Source organism: Melanerpes formicivorus, unplaced genomic scaffold (assembly GCF_026170545.1).
Source record: "Melanerpes formicivorus ecotype bairdi unplaced genomic scaffold, bMelFor1.0.p_v2 SCAF_53, whole genome shotgun sequence".
NCBI classification, from domain to species: domain Eukaryota; kingdom Metazoa; phylum Chordata; class Aves; order Piciformes; family Picidae; genus Melanerpes; species Melanerpes formicivorus.
In genome coordinates, this window is record NW_027142405.1 from 1,770,837 (window position 1) to 1,794,980 (window position 24,144).

Here is a 24,144-nt window from a genome sequence, read left to right on the forward strand (position 1 = left end):
CCGTGAGTCACACGGGATAAGCAACTAGTCCGGGCAGCTCTGACTCCATCCCCACTTTCTTAGTAGATAGCAGGGAACACTGTACAAGTATGTTTTTGGCAATGTTCCAATGCTCCCTGTTCCACTTTGTGCTTTTTACATCATTTTCCTTCACTGTCTTCAAATCCATCACAGCTGATCCTGTACATCCACTTCCCTGATCTAGACAGCTGCAATGGAAATTGAGCTTGAGTTCCTTGTTATTTACATAAATCATTTGAACACTACAACAAAAACTGCTACTCTGCCCTTCTTCAACTTGTCTTGGTTCTAGACAAGAAATATGAAGTAAAACTACGGCATCTCCGGCTACAAAATCTCAGAAACAAGTAGTGGGGCTGGGGGGAAATATCAGTTTACAAACACTGTGCAAGTAGCCATATAAATAGGAAAACTGAATTAATCAGTTTCATAATACAAAAGGGTAACAGCAGCTACAGGGAAAACATTAGCTAAACTCAAGTTTTCCAGCAACTCAATGCAGAAGCTGCGCTATCAAGGCAAGCCTGCTCACAAAGCAGAAGACATTCATGACCTAGGGAAACAAAAATCATTTCTGATTTCACAGTATCACAGTATAACTAAGGTTGGAAGAGACCTTGAGAATCATCGAGTCCAACCTATCACCACAGACCTCAGGACTAGACCCCGGTACCAAGTGCCACGTCCAATCTCCTCTTGAACACCTCCAGGGACGGTGACTCCACCACCTCCCTGGGCAGCACATTCCAATGACGAATCGCTCGGTGAAGAACTTTCTCCTCACCTCGAGTCTAAACCTCCCCTGGCACAGCTTGAGACTGTATCCCCTTAAGCAGTGAGCAGTGGGATGCAGTAGAGCACAAACTCTTGAGGAGCAGCAGTGAGGGTCTACAGTATGTGAAATGCTGTTCCAGAGTTGTAACTACAAAGCTGTGATTTTAGATGGCTAAAGTAATCTTTTGAAAAGAAATAGCTATGTTTTTTTATACCACCTCCCAGAAAAGAGTAGCTATTTCCTTCTTTCCTATGAGAAATATACATCATCAAGAAAAACCTTTAAGAGGTAGGGGGTGGATGACACAAAACCCTCCAAAAATGCAACTTTCACAATGGGACTTCCAACGATTCTGCCTAACACATAGCACAGGAGGGCCCTGTCAGGGGCTGGTTGCTACAGATGTCAGTAAGCAGTTTGTTTTCATCAATAACACAAGATGTCTGTAGCATTACCAGTTTTACTATGCTCATTGTTTACCAGAAAACACAACTGTCTTATCGTTTATTAGCTGGCATTTCTCAAGGTTCTCTGCCTTTGTTTTTCTCTCCCTAGTATAAATGAGGACATTTACAAATAATACAAATATAGTCTGCAGAGAAAATGAAGCTCACGCTGTGGGATGTTCATTGTGTGAGAGTGGAAAATTTCAAAGTGATGATAAATGTGTTAAGTTACGTTTCACATATCATTAAGTAATGTCAAATTCAATGCTTCAAATACCCGATTTGACAATGCAGCCCTCTTAACAGAGGGGTGATCCCCTAGCAGACACAGTGGAGCCCCATACTGCCTTATATAATAACATTTTCCAGGGGAATGAGCAGAGCGCTTTCTGTAACGCACGGGGAGCGTACAAGCTGTCAACTGTGCACTCAGCAGTGTCTTCTACAAGGACTGTGTAGCAGAATCAAGTAACTTGTGGCAGTATTAAAGGAAGAAGAGATTCCATTCAAGTAACATCCATGTTATGAAATGCAAGTAGTGCCTAGCATGAACACACTGCTAATTAAAATCCACAGGCACTCAAAGCAACACCCCACCCAGAGGTATGTAACTCTCACATAGACACCTCAGATATTACCTTTGCCTACCTATCGAGATGGTAGAGTACAGCTCTGCCATGCAACACCTTTCTGTACCAGCAAAATGCCACTGATTTCTATGTGCTGGCATATATATTGAGGGAGGGGAAGGGAAAAAGACAAGAAACACAAAAAAGCCATCCCACTGAAGAACTCTCAAGGGCTTGCCAGCTGATGAGGTGTGCTGCTGGCAATGAGTATTGCCAGTGATCAGACCCCCTTCCTCTGTGTTTCATCCACCTCAGCAACAGAGCTGAACATCTTCATAAATTCTCCTCTCTAATATTCAATCTGTAAAGTAACCAATGCAACACAATGCTTTGGAGCTTTTCATTTCTACACTCATTAAAATAATTAAGGAACTGAGAGAGACATTATTTTTTAGGGGGGGTTTCCTCATCCTCGTTAAAAGGTTCCATGGTCAACATGACTCAGAAATTCAGAGCTCATTATACAGAACCACCTAAATCAGTATTCCGTTCATGGGCTTAATAGGTATTTAAACAATGCAAGAGACAGGTTTTTATTTTGTTCTTTTTTTTAATTGATAGAATAAACTGTATTCAAAGGCTCAGAAAGTCTCCCTAGTCTGTAAAGCAGAGAGAGCTGAATGAGCCAAGCACAAACAGTCCTAGGACCCTTTGTTGCCAATAAGGCAAATGAGACCAGTGGGTTTCCTCCTCCATCTCCAAAAGCCCTTTGTAATTAAAGATAGCAGCTTACCTAATGTTCAGGAAATGCAAAAAACATTTGTTTTCATTAAAGCTCATATTGGGAAACCATGCAGATTCTGTTGAATAAAACCTAGCAGAAAAACACTTCAGTAGAAAAGGTCGGAATGGTCCAAAGGAACAAAAGAGCAAGGAAAAAACAAGGAAGAAAACACAGAAAAGTAAACAATTAATCCATGCATCCTGGACTATCTAATAAGCACTAAAGTAGAACAGATAATAACACAACAGAAAATGGATTTCATTTTACAGACTGAAGGTTTTGGTGTTTTCCACACAAAATTGCAGCAAACTCTCAGAAGACATTACTTCAAAAGAGCAAAACATTCTTCACACTATGTGGGGGGGGGGGGGGGGGGGAAGGACCTGGGTGTAAAAAGTACAAGAGCCTCTGCTACTCTTATTAGTGAGGGTGAAAAAAATACACAAAGGCAAGGTAAGAATTTTTTCTTCCTACATTTGGGCCCATGAATAGAATTGTTCTACACTACACAGATAACTTCTCGGTATCTGAAGCAAACACTATAATATCCAAGAGGCAAATGGGGAAGCAAAATCACTGTACTTTCACTACTACTTACTGATAGAAAAAATAGTTTTTCTTCTGCAAGCATGTTGCTAGATAGCTTCCCATAATCTCCCACTTCAAAAAAAATACCTCTGACTCAACAGGGGATTCTGGTTTGTACCAAAAAAAGAGATTCCTGAAGGCGCTGCGTGTCCTCCAGCCTCCAGTTAATGAAGTTTTTGTTGGGAATGTCAAGTTCTGAAAGATGGGTCCCTGAGCACTGAGAAGAGTCTTGGTAAAAAAAGCACACCCAGAAGACTAAACAGATGAGAACAAGCATGTAGTATCAGGGTCTGGAAATCTGCCCAGACACAGCAATATTGTTGTCTGTCCTCATGTCAAATGCTACTTCAGCCCAAAGAACCTTTAAAAGAGTGTTGCATGAAGACAAAATTCACACTTCCTTCTAAAAGACAGAGTACCATGAACTTCTAAAAAATTCCCTTTTAATGTTAAAAATTAGAAACGATGATATGACAGAGCTGCATTCCTAACAAGATCAGAGCTCTGTCAAGAAACAGCAGCGGGCCCAGACCTTGTCTTTCTCACTCATCCCAGCACAGAACTTTCCTCGTCCATAGAAAATGGACTGAGTATTTCAGCAGTGACCTGTCCCTGTTTTGTAGAAAAAGGCAAATTAGCATACAGCTGCATCCCCAGGCTAGCAGAGGACTTTGAACAGCACGTAAAAACCCAATACAGAAGCAAATTGATCTGAAGTCTTGAACTGAAGACAGTATATAACACCAAAGAGTGAGACACATGCGCAACAGCTGAAGCAGTTAAAGTTCCTGAAACTTGAGAGTTTCAGAGCTGGCATGGGGAACCAGTGCTCCAGATGACACAACTCAGAAGCTGAAAATAACCACTAGAATTTGGAGTTTGGATTCGTATTGGTAAGTTGCTGTGACTGAAGCGAGAGAAATATGGTGTGGTTTAGGAAACACAGGGTACTTCTGTTATCTGAGATTTTTTCATTGAATCACACCAAATGAAAGTGTAAAGCAGAGATGCTTCAATTTTTACAATGAATGGCACATACTCTGTACTCCCACTGAATTAGTAACCCTGCACATAAACTGTAGCTTCAGATGAAACGATGCAATGCAGGATTTCAACACCCACACATACTCAGTGCAGAAGTCTCTGAACAATTACATAATCACAGAATCACAATCCTACTGGTGAAAAGGACATTCTTCTTTGCCACTAAAATAATCAAGTACCCAGTAAGTATGAGACCCAGACTAGCATCCATCCATTCAATAAACAATCTCTCAGAATTCACACCGACCAACTTCAACAGAGGCCACTTTTTGATATGAGCCAGGTAAGAGCCTGGGGAAACACATGGCAGAGACTATGTGGCATCGCTTTCCGATGAATCATTCTATAGTACAAAGCTCCACCATACATAGAGTAACATAATTGAAAAGGAAAATAAACAAGACTCTTTGCTGAAGTATCCAGAAAAACAGAAGGATATTAAGCAGGCTACTCCAAGTGAAGTCAACACCAAGGGCACTTAATTTATGGCATTCTTCAGCCAGACTTAGAAAAATGTCTGATCTGCTGAAATCAATAACAAACACACAGTGTCTGTCAGCAGATCCAGGAGTTAACGCTTGTCGTTTAAAATTGCAGTTGTGCTGATAAAGCACTCTCAAAATCCACCTTCAGGGAGACGATTCCTTTGCTGTTTATATATGAATATATATGTTAATTTAATACCGCAACAAAGAACCGGAGACATAAATGCACAAGTCCAAAAACAGAGATCTATATATAAATAAACAAACAGATAAATAATATTTTTATTGCACGCTTCAAAACAATAAACAAGTATTACTCTGATCTTAAATCCCTCAAAACTCTGCCAATTAATTTTGAGGATGGAAGAGAAATACTGCCACTAAGTGATTTGAAAGGCTGAACAGTACGGCAGGAACTTGACCATGCATGTTCCCTGCCCTGTACCTACAGTACCAGACTACTAGAAGATACTGTGGTTTTGTTGCACAAAAAGGAAGGAGTTGGGGCTGTTCAGTCTGCAGAAGAGAAGGCTCCGAGGTGACCTAATTGTGGCCTTCCAGTATCTGAAGGGGGCCTACAGGAAGGCTGGGGAAGGACTTCTCAGGATCTCAGGTAGTGATAGGACATGGGGGAATGGAATGAAGCTGGAGGTGGGGAGATTCAGGCTGGACATGAGGAGGAGGTTCTTCACCATGAGAGTGGTGAAGCCCTGGAATGGGTTGTCCAGGGAGGTGGTCAAGGCCTTGTCCCTGGAGGTGTTTAAGACCAGGCTGGACAAGGCTCTGGCCAGCCTGATCTAGTGTGGGGTGTCCCTGCCCATGGCAGCGGGGTTGGACCTAGATGGTCCTTGTGGTCCCTTCCAACCCTGACTGATACTATGAAAAAGGAATAAATGTTAGAATTTGTGTTCTAGTAGGGTCCTCTAGCTGTAAGTTTCAAGCAAGAAACCTTTTTCTCATGGCCTTCTTTTTAATTACTCCAGTTAATTCTTCTAATAAGAACAGTGTTGAGTGAATGGAATGGAATGGAATGGAATGGAATGGAATGGAATGGAATGGAATGGAATGGAATGGAATGGAATGGAATTAACCGGGTTGGAAAAGACCTTTGAGATCATCAAATCCAACCTATCACCCAACAATATCTAATCAACTAAACCATTCACTTAAATGCTCTCCCCCTGTTGTTTCATTTCTGATCTGATTCTCCTTTAAAGTTTACTTTGCAGTCTATCTGGAAACCAGAAACAATTTAAATAGCCTTAAACTGGTGCAGTATGTAGCCCATGCATCAAGAGCAAATTTAATAATGAGATTTATGCACAACAGAAGTTAAATAAAACTGACAAAAACCAAACCTGGATTGCATGATAAAATTTGCCTGCACAATACTCACAATTTCATTTTTAGGTAATGAGTAGATTTCATAGACTTAGAGACATAAAAGTAAGGTTCTTGGAATTGTACTACACCTGATTCGCCTTCAACAAATCAACTGGGTGGGATGGACTAGATTTCGAGTTAAAAACAAAATCAAGAGTAATTTTTTCTAGCATAAGGATAAGCATTAAAAGTCCAAGCACGCTGAGATACCACAATTAGCAGGCCAGCTTGGTTTCAAGGCTTTTGACTTAAGAGTTGAAGGGAAGATGAGAGATTTCTCCATCCTGGTTGAAAAACTTCATGTTTTTCAATCTGCAGGTGTAAAGAAGACAACATTAAAAATAGAAGTAATCAAGAAAGTCCCAGCTGCTTACTTTCACAGCAAGCTAGACGCATGCAAAAGAAAAACATGAGACTCCCTTCTAAAAAAAGAGTTGATTAAAATTTTAGAGTAATTTATTTTTAAATACTCATTTTGCTTGACAACTTGCAGAACAAATTGTCATGGTGCCAGGAATAATCCACAGCATAATAAAAGAGCACAGAAAAAGCAAAGGATTTCAGAGTCTATTCCTCACCTCACCAGGGAAGAGGAACAACCAAAAGAGACAAGGTATTTGCTTGCTTAGAATAAATCCAAGAATGTGTTATCCCTGAGGGCTGAGATGATTGAACAGCCTGCCACCACCCAGAAGGGTTGATGTTCCTCCTGTTCATCCTTCTCCCCATGGCCACCTCTGCTACGTTTACTGAGTTGCCCAGGGGATCTGTCTCTGAAACCAGTCCCACTGAACTAGCAGAAAGCCATCTGCCTTTGCTTTTGCTAGGTGGCAAACCATGCCAGAGCCACCACAAATGTCAGGGGAAGCATGTTCTTCCTTATCATGTGTCTGTCCTCCGGCTGCATAGTGGCCCAGTAAGCTAAAATTCCAACCCAAGAGTTTCAACAGGAGGCAAGGTGATTTCCGTTATCTGACTAACAGCCCAAGGTACACTATTTATACAACTGAAAAAGAAAGGGACTTCTCAATAGGCTGATTGTGGAAATCCACAGACAGAATCATAGGATAGTTTGGGTTGGAAGAGATCCTAAAGATTATCTAGTTCCAACCCCCCTATCATGGGCAGGGAGAGACACCTTCCACCAGACCTGGGTGCTCAAGGCCTCATCCAACCTGGCCTTGAGCACCTCCAGGGAGGGAGCATCCACAACCTCCCTGAGCAACCTGTTCCAGAGTGTCACTACCCTTACTGTAAAGAATTTCTTACTAATCTCTAGTCTAACTCTACCCTCCTCAAGCTTAAAACCATTCCTTCTCATCCTATCGCAATAAGCCCTTGTGAAAAGTCCCTTCCCAACTTTCTTGTAGGTCCCTTCAGGTGTATCAGCAAGCCAAAGCGAAACAGTACAACACTGCGACTCATAATTGCCTAAAGCAAAGTCTCCCCTAAAGAAAGCAGAAAAACCCTGAGAAGTAGACCTGTGAAGATCACCTACATGGTGCCTGGGAAGACCATGGAACAGATCCTTCTAGAAGATATACTAAGGCATAGAGGACAAGGAGGTGGTTCAAGACAGTCAGCATGTCTCCACCAAAGGCCAAGTCCTGCCTAACCCAGTGGCCTTCTATGATGGAGTGACTACATTGGTGGACAAGGGAAGCACTATGGATATCATCCATGCCATGAAGAAAGGTTGAGAGAGTTGGAGTTGTTCAACTTAGGAAAAAGAAGGCTCCAAGGAGACATTACTGCAGCCTTTCAGTACTTAAAGTTCCATCTAAGAAAGATGGCACCTGTTGTGATAGGACAAGGGGTGATGGTTTTAAACTGAGAGGGGATATTCAGACTAGATATAAGAACTAAATTTTTTATGATGAGGATGGTGGAACTCTGGCAGAGGTTACCCAGAAAGGTGGTAGATGTGTGATCCCTGCTAACAGTCAAGGTCAGGTTAGACAGGGGTCTGAGCAACTTGATCTAGTTGAAGGTGTCCCTGCTCACTGCAGGGCACTTAAGACTACATGGCCTTTAAAGGTCCCTTCCAATCCAAAACACTCTATTCGTCTATGAACTTCTTGGCCGGAGAGCACATTTCAAGTCGCTGTCTCACTCAACAAACCACTAACACCAGTGAAACAACTCGTCCCCAAGAAAGGGGTTCAGATATCTAATAGCACATGTGTAAAGGAATGCTTCATATCTGTGGAAAGGAATATATCCTGTCTGCTGCAGAATAGCCAAATACCCAAACATCCACATTCCTCTGTTAAAGCTGGAATATATAGAAGTGTATAAAGAGCTATCAAAATTATGATGAGGTGAAAAGAACAGTCTCCCATACCTAAAGAGCTAATGATGTGTTGTCTCAAGTTTTCATTTCTTCATCAGAGAAATTTTAACTTACACCAGAATATGTTTACAATAAATCCCCAAAGCTGCCATTTCAAATAAATACATTCTAAAAGCTTTCCTAGACACTCAGCATAAATACACATACACGTTACCAGTTAATTTATTCTGCAGAATTACAACTGTGAAGAAAGACCAAATCAGATAATAGCTCTAGGAGTGACCCTTTTAGCTAGGGATCTCCTCACCCTCTACTCATACTTCAGATTATTCATTCATATAAAGGGACATCTACAGGAGTTCATGAAAAAGCGTTACAGGCGAAGGACTTGTTACAATGGAAGGAATACTAGAAACAAGGTCTGTACAAAATCTACTTACTTCATTGAAAAAATAAGTAACAGCTGAGGAAGCTCCAGGAAAGGAGGAGGGAAGGGAGGAGAAGAGGAAAAGTGGACAGTCATCTCCATAGTAACTACCACTATGAAACTCAGGGGAGAACTTGTCTGAAAGCTGAAAGAAGAATGCTACCAGTGGAAATAGACTGTAATACAACTGGAGGGGGCGGGGGAGGACTTGCAAATAATTTGCCACTTGGTCAGTGATCCTTTAAGCTTTAGTTTACTTTATCAGAGCCAACAACAAATACCAAGAGAGAAAAGCAAGGAATGAAAACACAAAATCAAAACATTATGACATGATCATTACTTTACAAATTACTTAACAATAAATATACCATTAAAACACTAAAAATACAAATGTTCAGGTTAAAAAAAAAAACCAAATGAGTTTCCTTCAAGAAATCCTGCGCTTCTGGATGAAGCAATGGAAGAAACTAAAGAAAAACCATTACACCAGCACAAGCCATGGCGCACATGTAAAATATCTGGGATTCTTCTGTCAACACAAGAGAGCTGAGAAGATAATTACACTGAAAAAGATCTATGGTTTTTAAATTCAGTTCAGAGCTAGAAAACTCTTACACTGCCAAGCTTCAGTGCTAGGGATGAAGGCTACCCTATTCCTCTCCACTGTCCAGACCATCCCACACTTCTAGCCATCTAAGGAGTCCTGAGACCCACTCCCTACCTGGAACAGCACTCGCTTTGATCTAAGAGGGGATGTTATCAATGATTATAAATATCTAATGAGCAGGGGTAAAGAAGATGGGACCAGACTCTTTTCAGTGGTGCAAAGCAACAGCAGAAGGGGCAATGGGAACAAACTAGGACATTGAAAATTCCAACTAAACATAAAGAAAAACATCTTTACTTTGGGGCTGATGGGAGCACTGGAACAGGCTGCCCAGAGAGGTTGTGGAATCTTCTCTGGAAACTTTCAAAACCCACCTGGATGTGATACCATGCGACCTGACTTAGGGGACCCTGCTTCAGCAGGGTGTTGGACTAGATGATCTCCAGAAGTCCTTTCCAGCCCTTACCATCCTATGATTCTGTGACCCATAACATTAGGCCCTAGCATTCCATGATTCTGTAACAACACTAAAACCCACATTGTGATCAGTTTTGGTCAATCAGCACATAAGACAACATTATTCCAACCCAGGCTGGCTTTTAGTTCAGCACACATACCAAACACTTGGGTCAGAGTTAGAGCAGAAATGATGTTGCATGCAAACAGCCCATGGTAAATCTTCTCAAAATGTTCATATAAGAGAAAACAGATGCTTCCATCACCAGTTTGCTCGAGTATTAGTTACAACACAAACCAGTCCATAGAAAGCTTAGAAGCAAGATCTTCGGAGATCTTGTTTAGAGACTGAAGAAGCTACCATACTGCAGCCTATTAAATTGTATCCAGTCTACTACAACAGAATGAATAATTTCTTCTGGGAAATCAGCCTCACATCCAAATGTTACACCAAATTAAATATTAGAGGCCCACTATTACTACAAGGTAGAAAGGTCAAGAAACTTCAGACTGTATTTCTCTTCCCGTATCCTTTGTTACCTAATCCTTCAGACAGTCATTAAACAGTGGCCTAACTTTATAAAGTTATTGCTAAGCTTAGTCTCAACAAACTACTTACTGCCAAGTATTACAGCATTTTCTATCTTTATTTCAGGAACAGATTTCTGCTTTTCCATTCTTGACCTTTTATTCTCATTACAATCATTTTTATCTCTTGAGATCCTTTTAAGATGAATTTTTAATTTTATGCAAGATACTGAATCCGTTTAATTTAATTCTGAAATCTTATCCATATTTGATGGTGCTGAATGTTTAAAGTAATCTCTTCCCCAAAGAAGTCGACTGCATATGCTAGGATGCCTAATTTCTAAGAACCAGAATAATAAGATAGAATTACAGTCTTTTAAACTAACTAACAGGAAAACAAAACACAGCCTTGCTATGATCTTCAAAGCACTATTACATGCCTTTTTTTGCTTCCTGTCTTTGATTTTAAAATCATTTGGGGGGACAGATGAATGAAGTAGTAAGTGGAAAGACATCCATCTGCAATACATGGAAATGTTTGGGTTGGTTTTGGTTTGGCTTTTTTTACCCATTCATTCTACACAATCATGGTAATTGATTCATGGAGTGAGCAGACAAAGCTGCAGGATTTCTCATGGATCTCAATGTTTGGTGAAGATACAACATTCTACCTACCAGGGTAACCTGAATCAAAGGGAAAAAAAATAAAAGAAAAGAAAAAAAAATAAAGGAGTAAAAAAATAAGCACAAAGAAAGAAACCCAACACATTACAAGTTAGCTATTTCAAGTTTCTTCTTAAAAAAAAAAAAAGTAGAAACCAATCCAGACTCTCCTCAAACTTTTGACAGCTCTGCTGCAAAAAAGCTTTCTGCAGCTCAAATGAAAAAGGATACATCACAAAAACAAAGCAACAAACCAACCACTTAATTTAGCAGATACTTGCCCACTCCTGACCAGGTTTTTTTTGTGCTGCAATAGGGCTCTGCTAGTCTAGTAGCTATGCAGCCACCAGACAAAGGGCAACAAGGCTGGGGAGAGGCCTTGAACACAAGCCCTATGAGGAGAGGCTGAGGGAGCTGGGATTGCTTAGCCTGGAGAAGAGGAGGCTCAGGGGTGACCTCATTGCCCTCTACAACTACCTGAAAGGTGGTTGTAGCCGGGAAGGGGTTGGTCTCTTCTCCCAGGCAACCAGCACCAGAACAAGGGGACACAGTCTCAAGCTGGGCCAGGGCAGGTTTAGACTCGAGGTGAGGAGAAAGTTCTTCACCAAGCGAGCCGTTCGTCATTGGAATGTGCTGCCCAGGGAGGTGGTGGAGTCACCATCCCTGGAGGTGTTCAAGAGGGGATTGGACGTGGCACTTGGTGCCATGGTCTAGTCCTGAGGTCTGTGTTGATAGGTTGGACTCGATGATCCTCAAGGTCTCTTCCAACCTTAGTTATACTGTGATACTGTAAAGAAGATCACTGTGCTTACCTCCTCCTCTTTAAGCACACTCCTTTTCATTTGATAAACCTTGACGCTCATCTCACCACACAGCAAGCCAGCAACAGAGAGTTCAATTGGCAATTAAAAATAAAACGTTTTACAAAGACAAACAGAAAAATGCAGCAGGGCGCCAGCATGGGGCAAAGAGCAGAAGCACATCCAATGGATTGGCCTTGCTGTAGCACACAGCCGCATTTCTTATGGTGACATGCTTGAGACTGTTAGTAGAAAGCTGCCTTATTAATTAAAAGCCTCAAAAGATTCCTAATATGCAATTTCTGGCCAATCTAGCTTTTGCAGCTTAAAACACTACTACTCCCCAGTGGCTTGTGCCTTTCTCCTGTGGCCAGCAACCTTCCGGTTGCAGAACTGAACAAAGTGTCTTCTCCCAGGAGCTCCTCCCATGCTGCTGCTCCTGCAGGGTGAGGGGATATTTCTCCAACCCTATTTTTCTTCTAAACTAAATGAACCTTTTTTTCCCTCTTAATGGAGGAAATATTTTGACATTCAAACTCCCCCAATTTGAAGCTTAACAACTATAAAAATCAGTCAACCTCCTCCCACACAGCCTTCCTTCTAATGGCCTTTACGATAAAAGATAAACGCATTTGTGCAGTTGGCAATTCCCTATGTGTATTTCTGGGAAGGGGACCATGTAAATGAGTAGCTACCTGATTAGTAACAGGAAGCAAGCAATGGCCTACTGTCACCAAAGATTAATACACTGTCACATAACATCTGCTCTTCTTGGGTAAGGTAAGCAACTGTTGCTAAAAAACACAGAGCTGTTTCTGCACACTGTTATTAATTGCTGGTGGTTGCAGTCGTAAGAGTTGCCCATAAAGACATACAAGTGACCAAACATCTTTGGTCTGCTACCTACTGACCTCAACCAAGAATCTCAGCTGGAAATTGGAGATTCACAGCAAGAAGATGGAGCTACATTGAAGTTGCACTTCTCCTTCAGCAATGACCCTTTTTATGAGGTTTAAAAATGCACCATACCTACTCAGTGAAGACCACCCAACCATAAGAGTTTACCCAGGTGAACACCACCTCTTTTGTTATCTCTCTCCAAAGTACTGAACAAACTAGTGGCTGCACTCACTTACATGGCAATTAGACAGCAACCCATTACACAACGGATTCAGCGCAATATCAGAATGCTTAGCTGTTGCCAAATGTTAGCAATAATGCTGACAGGCTGAAAGCAGTGTTTATTGCTTAGGACTAACCCACTGTTTCGCCACAGACCTGGTCACTAGTAATACACGCAGCTAGGATTAGAACAGGTATTTTCCATTCCTTGAGTGTCATCTCAAACAAATGCAAGTATTTTCACATCCTGAGCTTGTCACTACTGCCACTACCCTCCAAACTCCACTTATTCTGCAAGTAGGGCTTACAATTTTTGGTCTGGTATGGAAAATTTACAGGCACAGCTTTCCATCTGCATTTCTTCTCCTCAACACAACCAAGCTATCACAGCTGAAACTTGCAGCATCACAAGAGGCAGTTCCATGATTTCTGTTGCAATCTAAGATGGTACACTTGAAAATAAATGGAGATGGGACATTTGCCATTGGCTGCCAATTTGACTATGTACGAAGATTCCTGCAGTCCCCAAAGAGGTAAGGTGTAAACTACTGACAAAACACCTACTGACTACTTGGAAGCATCTGAAGGCTAATGACACCAAGCTGCAGCATTCAAAAGCCTAGTCCATCAAACGAAGTGAGTTTCTGAACAAAACCTGCAGCATTACATTAAATCATCGTACTTAGACGAGAACCACAGTCTCTTTTCCCCCATCATGATGCTCTCTTTAGGGCATGTGTGGCTTTTCAGTCAAGTTACATTACTAGGAACAGGGTTGGAACTGAAAAAAAAATGTATTTGTGATAAACCTGAAGTACTGCTTGGCTAGGGGGTCTACTGTTGTGTTACACAGATTGCCAGTACATGTGAAATAAGGAATACTTGGCAGTAAACCCTTCACTGGTCAACAAAAGCTGGTAAGAATTTAACTCCTCCACAGATGCTTGTCAGCACCCACCTATCTAAAAGTAACACTAGGAACATCCATGAACTAGTTCTGACCAATGGAAAAGCTGGCATGGAAAAACAGAGATGGCTGGCACAGTGAAACACCAGGCAATGCACACTGCCAGCAAATTCACTCTCCACTCAGCTTGCTATGAGAATTGGCACTTGCTGTTAATCCAGGCACTTGTGCAAATTGTCTCTGAAATGGCAAGAGTTTGGATCAACTATACATGCAAATTAAAAACACACAAATGCTGCACACACACATGGATCTATCTCCCTACTCCATTTATATAATATGACCTGCTCCAGCAGAGGGGAAATTATGCCAGATCACTCCACTAAACTGACCAACCTGAGGGCCAGAAGGCTGCCCTGACAGCCAGGAAAATTAGGGAACTGGGAAATGACTACCTCCACCGTACTGGCCTGCCACAACTGGAAGGTCAAACCAGAGCCATCAACTACTACACAAACCAGAGCCTCCATTCTTACTTGCTTAGCACTCTTTTTGTTTCCATCACTGGTGTGATGGAAATACAGGTGACACAAGTCTATGGGGCTGGACATGATCCACCAAGCAGTGCTGAAGGAGCTGACAGGGGGGATCTCCGAGCCCCTTTTCCATCATCTATCAGCAGTCCTGGCTGACTGGGAAAGTTCTACTTGATTGGAGGTTGGCAAAGGTGACATCCATTTTTAAGAACGGCTGTAGAGAGGATCTGGTTAACTATAGACCTGTCAGTTTGAGCTTAGTGCCAGAGAAGGTCATGGACCAGGTCACCTCAAAAACCATCATCCAGCACATCCAGGACAACCAGAGGATGAGGCTCAATCAGCATGAGTTTATGAAAGGCATGACTTCTATGACAAAAGTGACCCACTTAATTAGTGAGGGAAAAGTTGTGGATGTTGTGTACCTGGACTACATTAAAACCTTTGACACAGCTCTCCCACAGTATTCTCTTGGACAAACTGGCTGCCCATGGTCTGAACAGGCATACTGGGTCAAAGACAATGACAACCAAAAAGAAGTGAGGCATGAGGGTTATCTTCATGGAGCACAAGCAGCAGCAAGAATCAAGCCAAAATGCCACAGAGAAGCCCTGTGAAGAGGCTGTCCTCAATGCTACAGAGGAAAAGAAGACACTCTTGGGGAATCCAAGAAAGCTTCCCCATCCTGGGGGTCTGGAAAGATTCCTCCTGCCAGATGTGAGGCATGAGGGCTACCTTCACAGAGCACGAGCAGCAGCAAGAATCAAGCCAAAAGGGCCCAGAGAAGCCCTGACAAGTGACAAGTTCAAACACCTCAGGAAACCCTGGTACTTCAAAACTCACTGTATTACACATACACTTCATTAAGTGTAGCAATCCCTAAAAACATTTCACTGCATATACCACCAGCTGTAAACCACAGTATTTCAATAAGAGATACTTGTTTTGTGGAGGGGAAAATCCTGACTGGCAGGCATGTTACAGCTACAGTGCTTACATGTGTATTCTAGTACATGAGTGCCATTAGATGTACACAGCTGCTTGAGGAAGCCCAGGGGAGAAGACAAGGAGGGCACAATTTCTGCAAACTCAATGAGCTGAGGCACTCAACCCATATGGATCAGATACCATTTCAGGCCCACTCTCACTCTTCGTTCTCCCACATAGCCTTTGTTCACCTGCCACAACGCTTTGTGCAATCCCAAAATGACCTGGATTGAGGAAACATTACATACTCAGCTAAACAAAAAAAAAACTAAAAGGGAACAAGAAGAAATTAAAACATTTAACATGCTGCAGTACAGCTTAAGAGAAGAAGCAAAGTCTGGCTGCAAAGCAAAAGCTGGGGCAGGAAAAAAGTAGATGAAAGTCTGTGGTGGGTGTATTTGGAAACAAAACAGGAAAGTTCCTCACAGCAACTGCAGCAACAAATGTAGTATTATTTCAACAGTTCAGAAAGTATGAAGAACTGAAATGATGTCTTGTCTTAAACAAAAGACAGGAAAACATTTTTCATCTTGGCTTGTGTTTGGGTAGTGGGCTGTTTGTTTTGGTTTTAACCCGAGAAGCACCAAAGACACTGAGTCCCATATTACTTGGCCTGTACCACCCAGCTGCTTCTCAAATGTCTGAATTCCCACAGCCAACAGTTAGGAAATAGTCCTCAAAAAAAATTTCACCCACAATACTCAAATGCAGTTTCATTGGACCAGTGATGGAGCAATCCCCCTTGCTTCTGAAGCTGGACTGTGCAGGGCACCAGGACCAGGGACAGCACAGAGGACAAACCCTTCCAGCAGCAGCCCCAAGAGAGAAAGTAAATGCCCCCACAGTTGCACTGGCAGATGCTCCAGCAGCCATGCTGTGAACAAGAGATGAAAACTCACAAAAGTTAACAATAAAGAACTCTGTAAAAAGCCTCAGCCTGTCTTCCTTTTGATATTACTTTTAATCTTAACCAGCAACTTGAACCTACTCATGGTGTAACTGCATCCAGTTGTGTCAGCATGTCTGAGGCATAAAGAGACAAAGCAAGTGCAGAGGGCAGCAAAAATTCCTCAAGATAACGTGCAAACAACAGTGGCAACAATGTCAAACTTAGACCACTGTCTCCCAGGGTCACATCTACAGTGGATGTCACCTGAATTTCTAAGCAGAAATAATTTTCCAGCTTCCATTGTATCTTATAAAGCCAAAAATATACATACAAGTACTTCTCCCCTGACCAGCAGCAAGAAGTAATAAGCCTTACAAAATTTTAGTATGGAAGAATACACAAATTTCCACCTGATACACTTGAGAAGCTAAATGGGCATATAAACTACACTTTCCATTTGTTGCTTGAGGGGTAGCAAATGTGGTTAGCAGGAGTGGGGGGCACAAGAATAGGAAACAAGGAGGCATCCAGGAAAGCACCACCCTCCCCTCTCCATCAAGCTTCTCAAGGGAATCAAAGTAGCACAGAAAACAGGAACAGTTCTTTTGTTTCAAAGAGAACTTTGTATTACAGTTCATTCTGGTACTAGGATGTGAGGAGTGTGGAGGAAAAAGGCTGAGAAAGCATTTACATTTCTCTTTTAAATGGCATTTTTCAGACAGCCTGTTTTGGTTCTTACTTCACACAGAAGACAACTCCCAGCCTCCTGCTTTCTCAGAATATTTTCTACAATACTGAGTCCTACAATACTAATCCCCATTTTGCACATTCAGAATAATTCATAAGAGTGCAAAACAAGAACCTCATGAGAGTCTGAAAGTATTTATCAGTCACCTACTGCAAAAATGCTTTTCCATGCTTTCCAAAACAACAAGTACAATCTATACAGATGGATGAAGCAGAATTTGCTATATACTCACTGTTAGAAGAAGGACTCCACACTGAAAGTTGCCTTATGGCAGGGCAGTACATGCAGCTATACCCAATTGATAACATAATCATAGCCTTAAACCACAAAAGGGACCAAGCAGATAGGCTGTACTTTAATCATAATGTGCCACTGACCTTTTCCTCGAGGGACCTTCTTCAAAATCTGAAGAACTAACATCGTTGCTCGTTGAGGACACTTGCGATGCATCGTCCTTCTCATTCTCCAGCTGTTCTGATCCCGGTCCTAATCCTTTAGATTGGCCATTAGTGAGAAGCCCTGCAAACGTGACAAAGTAGCACACAATATTCAAAACCTGCATTACCAGTGCCAAATGGATTTTACACTAACAACTGAGCTGATGAACAAAGCAACAGTCTTGCAAAGAGATACACTGATAACATTGATTTTGCACAAGAGGTACTTCAATAAAAACCTGCCTGCTTGTGTGTTTCTGATTTGGTTAACTGTGAGGCCCCAATCTCAAATGGCCACACCATGGGTGTCAGCAGCAGCATTTATAATCTTGTCACGTCCCTCATTCGAAAAGGGACACAGCTTAGTCAAACTCATCCCTGTTTTACAGAACTCCTATTGACTGACAAAGATGAGATGTAGATGTAGATCAATAGAAAATTAAGGTACCACTTGGTTCAATTTGTTGTCATCTTGTTCTTCATCCTGCTGCTTCCAACTATTAAAATTTATGATCCTTTAAAAAAAACCCCACATCTGAAATCCCAAAGGAGTGAGCATCAAATATAGAAACATCCATTTCTTGACTCTGATTCTTCTGGCTAAGAGTCACTCATCTACTGAAACTCCAGACTGCCAGCAAAAGCACCCATGGTAGGGGATACACAAAGTAGGGGAAATGTCTGTCACAGCTGCCTTCCCTTTTGTGCCTTTACAGAGTCACACAAATGAAAGTCAGCATTGGCCCTTTTATAAACATAATGTTTAACAAATTTTCCATATTCTGTAATTTAGTATCACTCTTGCAAACAACAGTAGACAGTGAAACCACTCATACTTAAGGAAGAAATAAAATAGCAACATATTCTTTAGTAGGTTTTGGGTTAAGAGGGAGGAAAATTACTGACAATTTTATCAGTTCGGTGTTTACTCGATGGTTTAAGAGCTTATTACCACAGGAGCTGCAATTTTATCCAGGAGAATGCTTTCCCACATCTTCACCAAAACACTTTTGCAAATGGCATAACAAAGCTTCATTTCACAGTTTTATTTCCTCAGAGAAATGCTAGTAGGACTCCCCCCTCAGCCATTTCAGTCCCCTTTTTGATAATTGCATCTTAGAAAAGAAGACAGGGAGGGGATGGACCCATTCCAATATAAGCCAGGCTGAAAGGCTGGGAGGAGCACTACACCAAAAACACTAATAATAGCAGTTCAAAACTTTCCACCATGCTACATCAGCACAACAACATTCCAGACCTCTGTTTTCAGGTAAACCATCATGTAGCACCATCAGTGCACCTACTCATCACATAACCAAGCATTCAACCAAGCTCAGAGATAGGGAAGGACATCCAGAGCAAGGGCAACGCTCACTGTTAGACCTGCCTGCCCTGCACAACCTGTGTGAGTGAACTATTACACCACACCATCTTTGCCTCTCCTGGTCACATCACTCTCAGTCACTCCTGCTCCCTGGAGGCTGTTCTTGTACAAGAGCGTGTGTTCTGCAGTCACTTTTGTCCCCACCCATGGCAATTCAAAACTGCCTCTCACCAGGAGCTCACACTCAGCCCCTGCTTTTGCCTTTGTTATTTTTGCTCTTTTGAGGCAGTTTTGATGCTTTGGGAAGGTTCCTCCACCCTGGAAAGCTTTGCCTTAGCAACTATGAAAATGGCGGGCACACCAGGTCTCAAACTGCTGCCGTCACTCTTGCCCCTACCCACAGTAAGTCAGAGCTGCCTCTGGCCAGAAGCTCACATTTGTCCCACACAGCGGGGGAGCTGGAGATATCCTTGCTCTCCCTGCACTTTTTGCCTTTGCTCTTTATGCTCCTTTCCCATGGTTTTGCTGCTTTGGGAAGGTTCTTTCACCTTGAAGCCCCTTGCCTCAGCAACTTTGCTGAAATGGCAGCTACACCAGGTTGCCGTCACTCTTGTTCCCACCCACAGTGAGTGAGAGCCACCTCTGGCCAGGAGCTCACCCCCTTCCTGCGGGGGGGGGGATGACACACCCTCGCACTCAATGCGGTTTTGCCTTCATTCTTTTTGCTCTTTTGCAACAGGTTAGCCACTTTGAGAAGGCTCCTCCGCTCTGGAGCCCTCCGCCTCAGTGACTTCCTGAAGTGGTGGCTTCATTTCATTCTTCCTACTAAACTAATGTGCCAATTTTTCCATTTAGAATGTCTCTTCTAGGTAGCCTAAGACTGGCAAGGAGACATTAAATGACACAATTTATGTTTTCAGTCCCCTTTTGTTACATTCTTTTTGATGCTTCCTTATCATTAGAGACCACAGAATATCTTAGATTGGATGGGACTCCATCCTACCTACTCCAACCTCCCTGCCATGGGCAGGGACACTTCTCAACTAGACCTAGTTGCTCAAGGCCTCATCCAATCTGCCCTTGAACATCTCCAGGGAGGGACATCCACAACCTCCTTCGGTAACCCATTCAGAGTCTCAACAAACTCATACTGAAGAACTTTTTCCTAAACTCTAGTCTAAACCTATTCTCCCTCAGCTTAAAACCATCCCCCCATGTCCTGTTGCTATGTACACTTATGGAAGGTCCCTTTCTAGCCTTCCTGTAGGTTTCCCTCAGGTATTGGAGGGCAGCTATAAGGTCCCTTTGTAGTCTTCTCTTCTCCAGGCTGAACAACCCCAGCTCCCTCTGCCTGCCTGTCCTCACAGAATCACAGCAAACATCCAGTTTGAAGAGACTTCAAAGATCATCCAGGCCAACCTTTGACTCAGCACTGAAGGGTCAACACTAAACCATGTCCATAAGCACCAGGTCTACACACTGCTTATGTATCTCCAGGGACAGTGCCCTGGGCAGACCATTCCAATGTCTGATAACACTCTCTGTGAAGAAATATTTCCTAATATCCAGCCTGAACCTTTCTTGGTGCAGCCTGAAGCCATTTCCTCTAGTCTTGCCACTTGACACCAAAGAGATGAGGCTGGCCCCCTCCTCACTCCAAGATTAGAGGTGCTCCAGCCCTTTGATCATACTGTGGACCTTCTCTGGATTAACTCCAACATTTCTACATCCTTTTTTATGGTGGGGACAACAGAACCAAACAACCACCAGAACTGGAGTCTCACAAGAGCAGAACAAAGGGGAAGAATCACCTCCCTCGACCTGCTGGCCACACTCCTCTTGATGCAGCCCAGGATGTGGTTTGCCTTCTGGGCTGCATGAATGTACTGCTGGATCATGTTCAGGTTCTTATCAATCAACAACCCCAAGTCTCTTTCTTCTGAGCAACTCTCAACCCACTCTCCATCCAGCCTGTATTTGTGACTGGGGTTGGCCCAAAACAGATGCAGGGCCCTGCACTTCAACTGATTGTACTTCATGCAATTTGCACTGGCCCTCTTCTCAAGCCTGCCATGATCCTTCTGGATGACATCTCTTTCTTAAAGTGTGTCTACTGCACCACACACCACACAGTTTGGCATCATCAGCAAACTTGCTGAGGGTGCACTCAGTGCCACCATCCATGTTACGGACAAAGATGTTAAGGAGCACTGGACTCAGGACAGACCCCTGAGGAACTTCACTTATTACTGATCTTCACCTGGACATCAAGCCATTGATCACAACTCTGAGTACAACCATGTAGCCAGTTCTGTATCCACCAAGTGGTCCATCCATCAAGTCCATCCATCTTAGAGACAAGGATGTCATTCAGGACAGTGTCAAATGCCTTGCACAAGTACAGGTAGATGACATCAGTTGTTCTTCCCATATCTACCAGGTCTCAAACTGCAACTCAACAAATAATATAAATTCCAGTATCAGCACATGACACTACAACAAGGTTTGTAATGTACCTCGATGATACAGTACAGAATGACAGCATCCCTTCAAATCACTCATAAAGAAATGAAGACAATCTTTTAAAAATCATTAAGTAGATGATATTTCTATGCCAAATTCACCCTCACTAGAAACCCTAATGCCTGAGTTCATTCTGCAAAAAGTTTCAACTTCTGCTTTGCATTTTTCCCATGGAACCACTGCTGATAGATTTTACCATTTTTGAACTCCAGAGAAATCTAAATCAAACATATCATTTGAGGTCTGATACTCAGTAACTTAACTCCTATGGCAGGATTTGATTAGGTTTTCCAAAAGCAATATTTGTTCTGGAGACTTGCCATATATAAACCCAAGCAGCCTGAAGTATATGAGTCAAGAAAATCACCTTTCAGGCTGTCAACTTCCACGCACTTGGAAGGCAATTTTTATTCATCTTTTCACCCTGCCAAACCATCAGTGCACTTGGGAGACATGCATGATTTGTGTCCCTTAAGGAAAAATATTGGTTTGTCTACTATTATTCATATTAACTGGAACCATCCAAAAACACAGGAGTATTGCTGAGAACTGAAGTTAGCTATGGTCAGCTGAAACCAGTTAAAACAAGTGCTCTAAAAGAGAGGCAGAGAACTACCAATGAGAGAGACTGATAAATAATGGCTGTGGGTGTCATGTTCTACAGGTTTTCAGGGCCAGCATAATTGCAAAATCCACTCTGAAGTGATGAAAGGCACAGACAGCCACAGTCTTCTTCCAAGCACTGGAGAGAAAGCACATGTTGAAGCAGGCTGTTATAAAGTTTATTGCCACTCAATCATTTTTATATCAAATGCATTCAGCTTGCCCCCAGATACCTCTTCCTTCAAATGCCATTCCTGCTATCTCTAACTGCAATAAACCACGTTCTTTGCTGTGCATCAGTCAGAGGTTATAAAGGGTTTGGAAGCCCCAGGATGAGGTGGGGGACCCCACAGTTGTGCAAAGCAACACTTGGGCACCCTTATCACCTTTAATTAGTTGGCAGCAGTGCAGCTAACAGGACATAAAGGAACGTGTGCATGTCAATCCACATGGGTTTGACTCTCCAAAGACAACCAAGTTACAGGAAGCAGCAGGCATTGACGTTTCTTAAAAGCCAAGTATTGCACTTGTATACAGACAAAGAACAAAAAGCAACTGACAAGAAAATACTCTTTTGCATAGTTTGGAGAGCTGAACATCTCTTTAATCCCTGCTACTTTGAAGCACCCAGCAAGAGTCAAGGAACCAGTAAACCATCACGAGTCAAATAAAAGCAAAGGGACAAGAAGTTCCACTACAGATTTCCCATTGCTGTGCCCTTCAACCTCTAAATCACAATGCTAGCATGCACCGGCTCATGGCAAAGCCCGTGAGCAGTTACCTTCACAGCTGCCAGGAGGCTGGCAGCAGCTGCCTGCCCTTTGCCCAGTAGGCTCATCTCAGCCCCACCTCTCGCTGCCTTCTCGCCTGGCAGCTGTACTCTTGACTAGCCACAATGCCTGAATAACTGGGCAGCAAAATAACAGGGTTGATAAAAATAGACTGCACTTCTGTAATAGAAAGTGTTTGTTTTAAAAGTCTGTTTAGATTTACCTTTTTTTTTTTTTTTTAAACTAAACCTCATTAAGATTAAATTTGAAAGCTCAGCAACTGGAATTATACATCAGTGTAGGATTTCATACAGCCAAATTACTTCCATGAAATAATAATTTATATAGAGAGTGAGGTAGTGCATACACACTGACAAAGTTTAAAAGGAACTGAAACACTGAATAGCTCTAAGTCACTGAATAAACACTGCTTTAACCAAGTCACTAGTAATGAAGTCACAAAGACAGGAACTCAGATATCACAGTATCACAGTATAACTAAGGTTGGAAGAGACCTTGAGGATCATCGAGTCCAACCCATCAACACAGACCTCATGACTAGACCACGGCACCAAGTGCCACGTCCAATCCCCTCTTGAACGCCTCCAGGGATGGTGACTCCACCACCTCCCTGGGCAGCACATTCCAATGACGAATGACTTGCTTGGTGAAGAACTTCCTCCTCACCTCGAGTCTAAACCTCCCCTGGCACAGCTTGAGGCTGTGTCCCCTTGCTCTGGTGCTGGTTGCCTGGGAGAAGAGGCCAACCCCTTCCCGGCTACAACCACCTTTCAGGTAGTTGTAGAGGGCAATGAGGTCACCCCTGAGCCTCCTCTTCTCCAGGCTAAACAATCCCAGCTCCCTCAGCCTCTCCTCATAGGGCTTGTGTTCAAGGCCTCTCCCCAGCCTTGTTGCCCTTCTCTGGACACGTTCAAGTGTTTCGATGTCCTTCTTAAACTGAGGGGCCCAGAACTGGACACAGTACTCAAGGTGCAGCCTAACCAGTGCTGAGTACAGGGGCACAATGATTTCCCTGCTCCTGCTGGCCACACTATTCCTAATGCAGGCCAGGATGCCATTGGCCCTCTTGGCCACCTGGGCACACTGCTGGCTCATATTCAGGTGGCTGTTGATCAGCACCCCCAGGTCCCTCTCTGTTTGGGAGCTCTCCAGCCACTCCAACCCCAGCCTGTAGCTCTGCATGGGATTGCCGTGGCCAAAGTGCAGCACTCAGCACTTGGACTTGTTGAATGCCATCCCATTGGACTCTGCCCATCTGTCCAGTTTGTCGAGGTCCCTCTGCAGAGCCTTTCTACCCTCTAACTGACTAACATCTGCTCCTAACTTGGTGTCATCTGCAAACTTGCTGATGACTGACTCGACCCCCTCATCCAGATCATCGATGAAGATGTTAAAGAGGACGGGGCCC

The 24,144-nt window shown here is 42.9% G+C and overlaps 1 protein-coding gene across 3 annotated transcripts in view; it reads right to left on the reverse strand.

Annotated features, from left to right (window-relative positions):
• The window catches only part of JARID2 (jumonji and AT-rich interaction domain containing 2), a 233,130-nt gene that overhangs the window by 81,130 nt on the left and 127,856 nt on the right, over positions 1 to 24,144 (reverse strand). For all 3 annotated transcript variants that reach the window (XM_068160823.1, XM_068160822.1, XM_068160824.1), the window contains exon 3: positions 17,436 to 17,577. Coding sequence is in view for 1 of the 3 variants with exons in the window: in XM_068160822.1 (XP_068016923.1) it covers positions 17,436 to 17,577 (142 nt within the window). In the remaining 2 variants the exon portion in view is untranslated. The remainder of the gene's footprint in view (positions 1 to 17,435; positions 17,578 to 24,144) is intronic.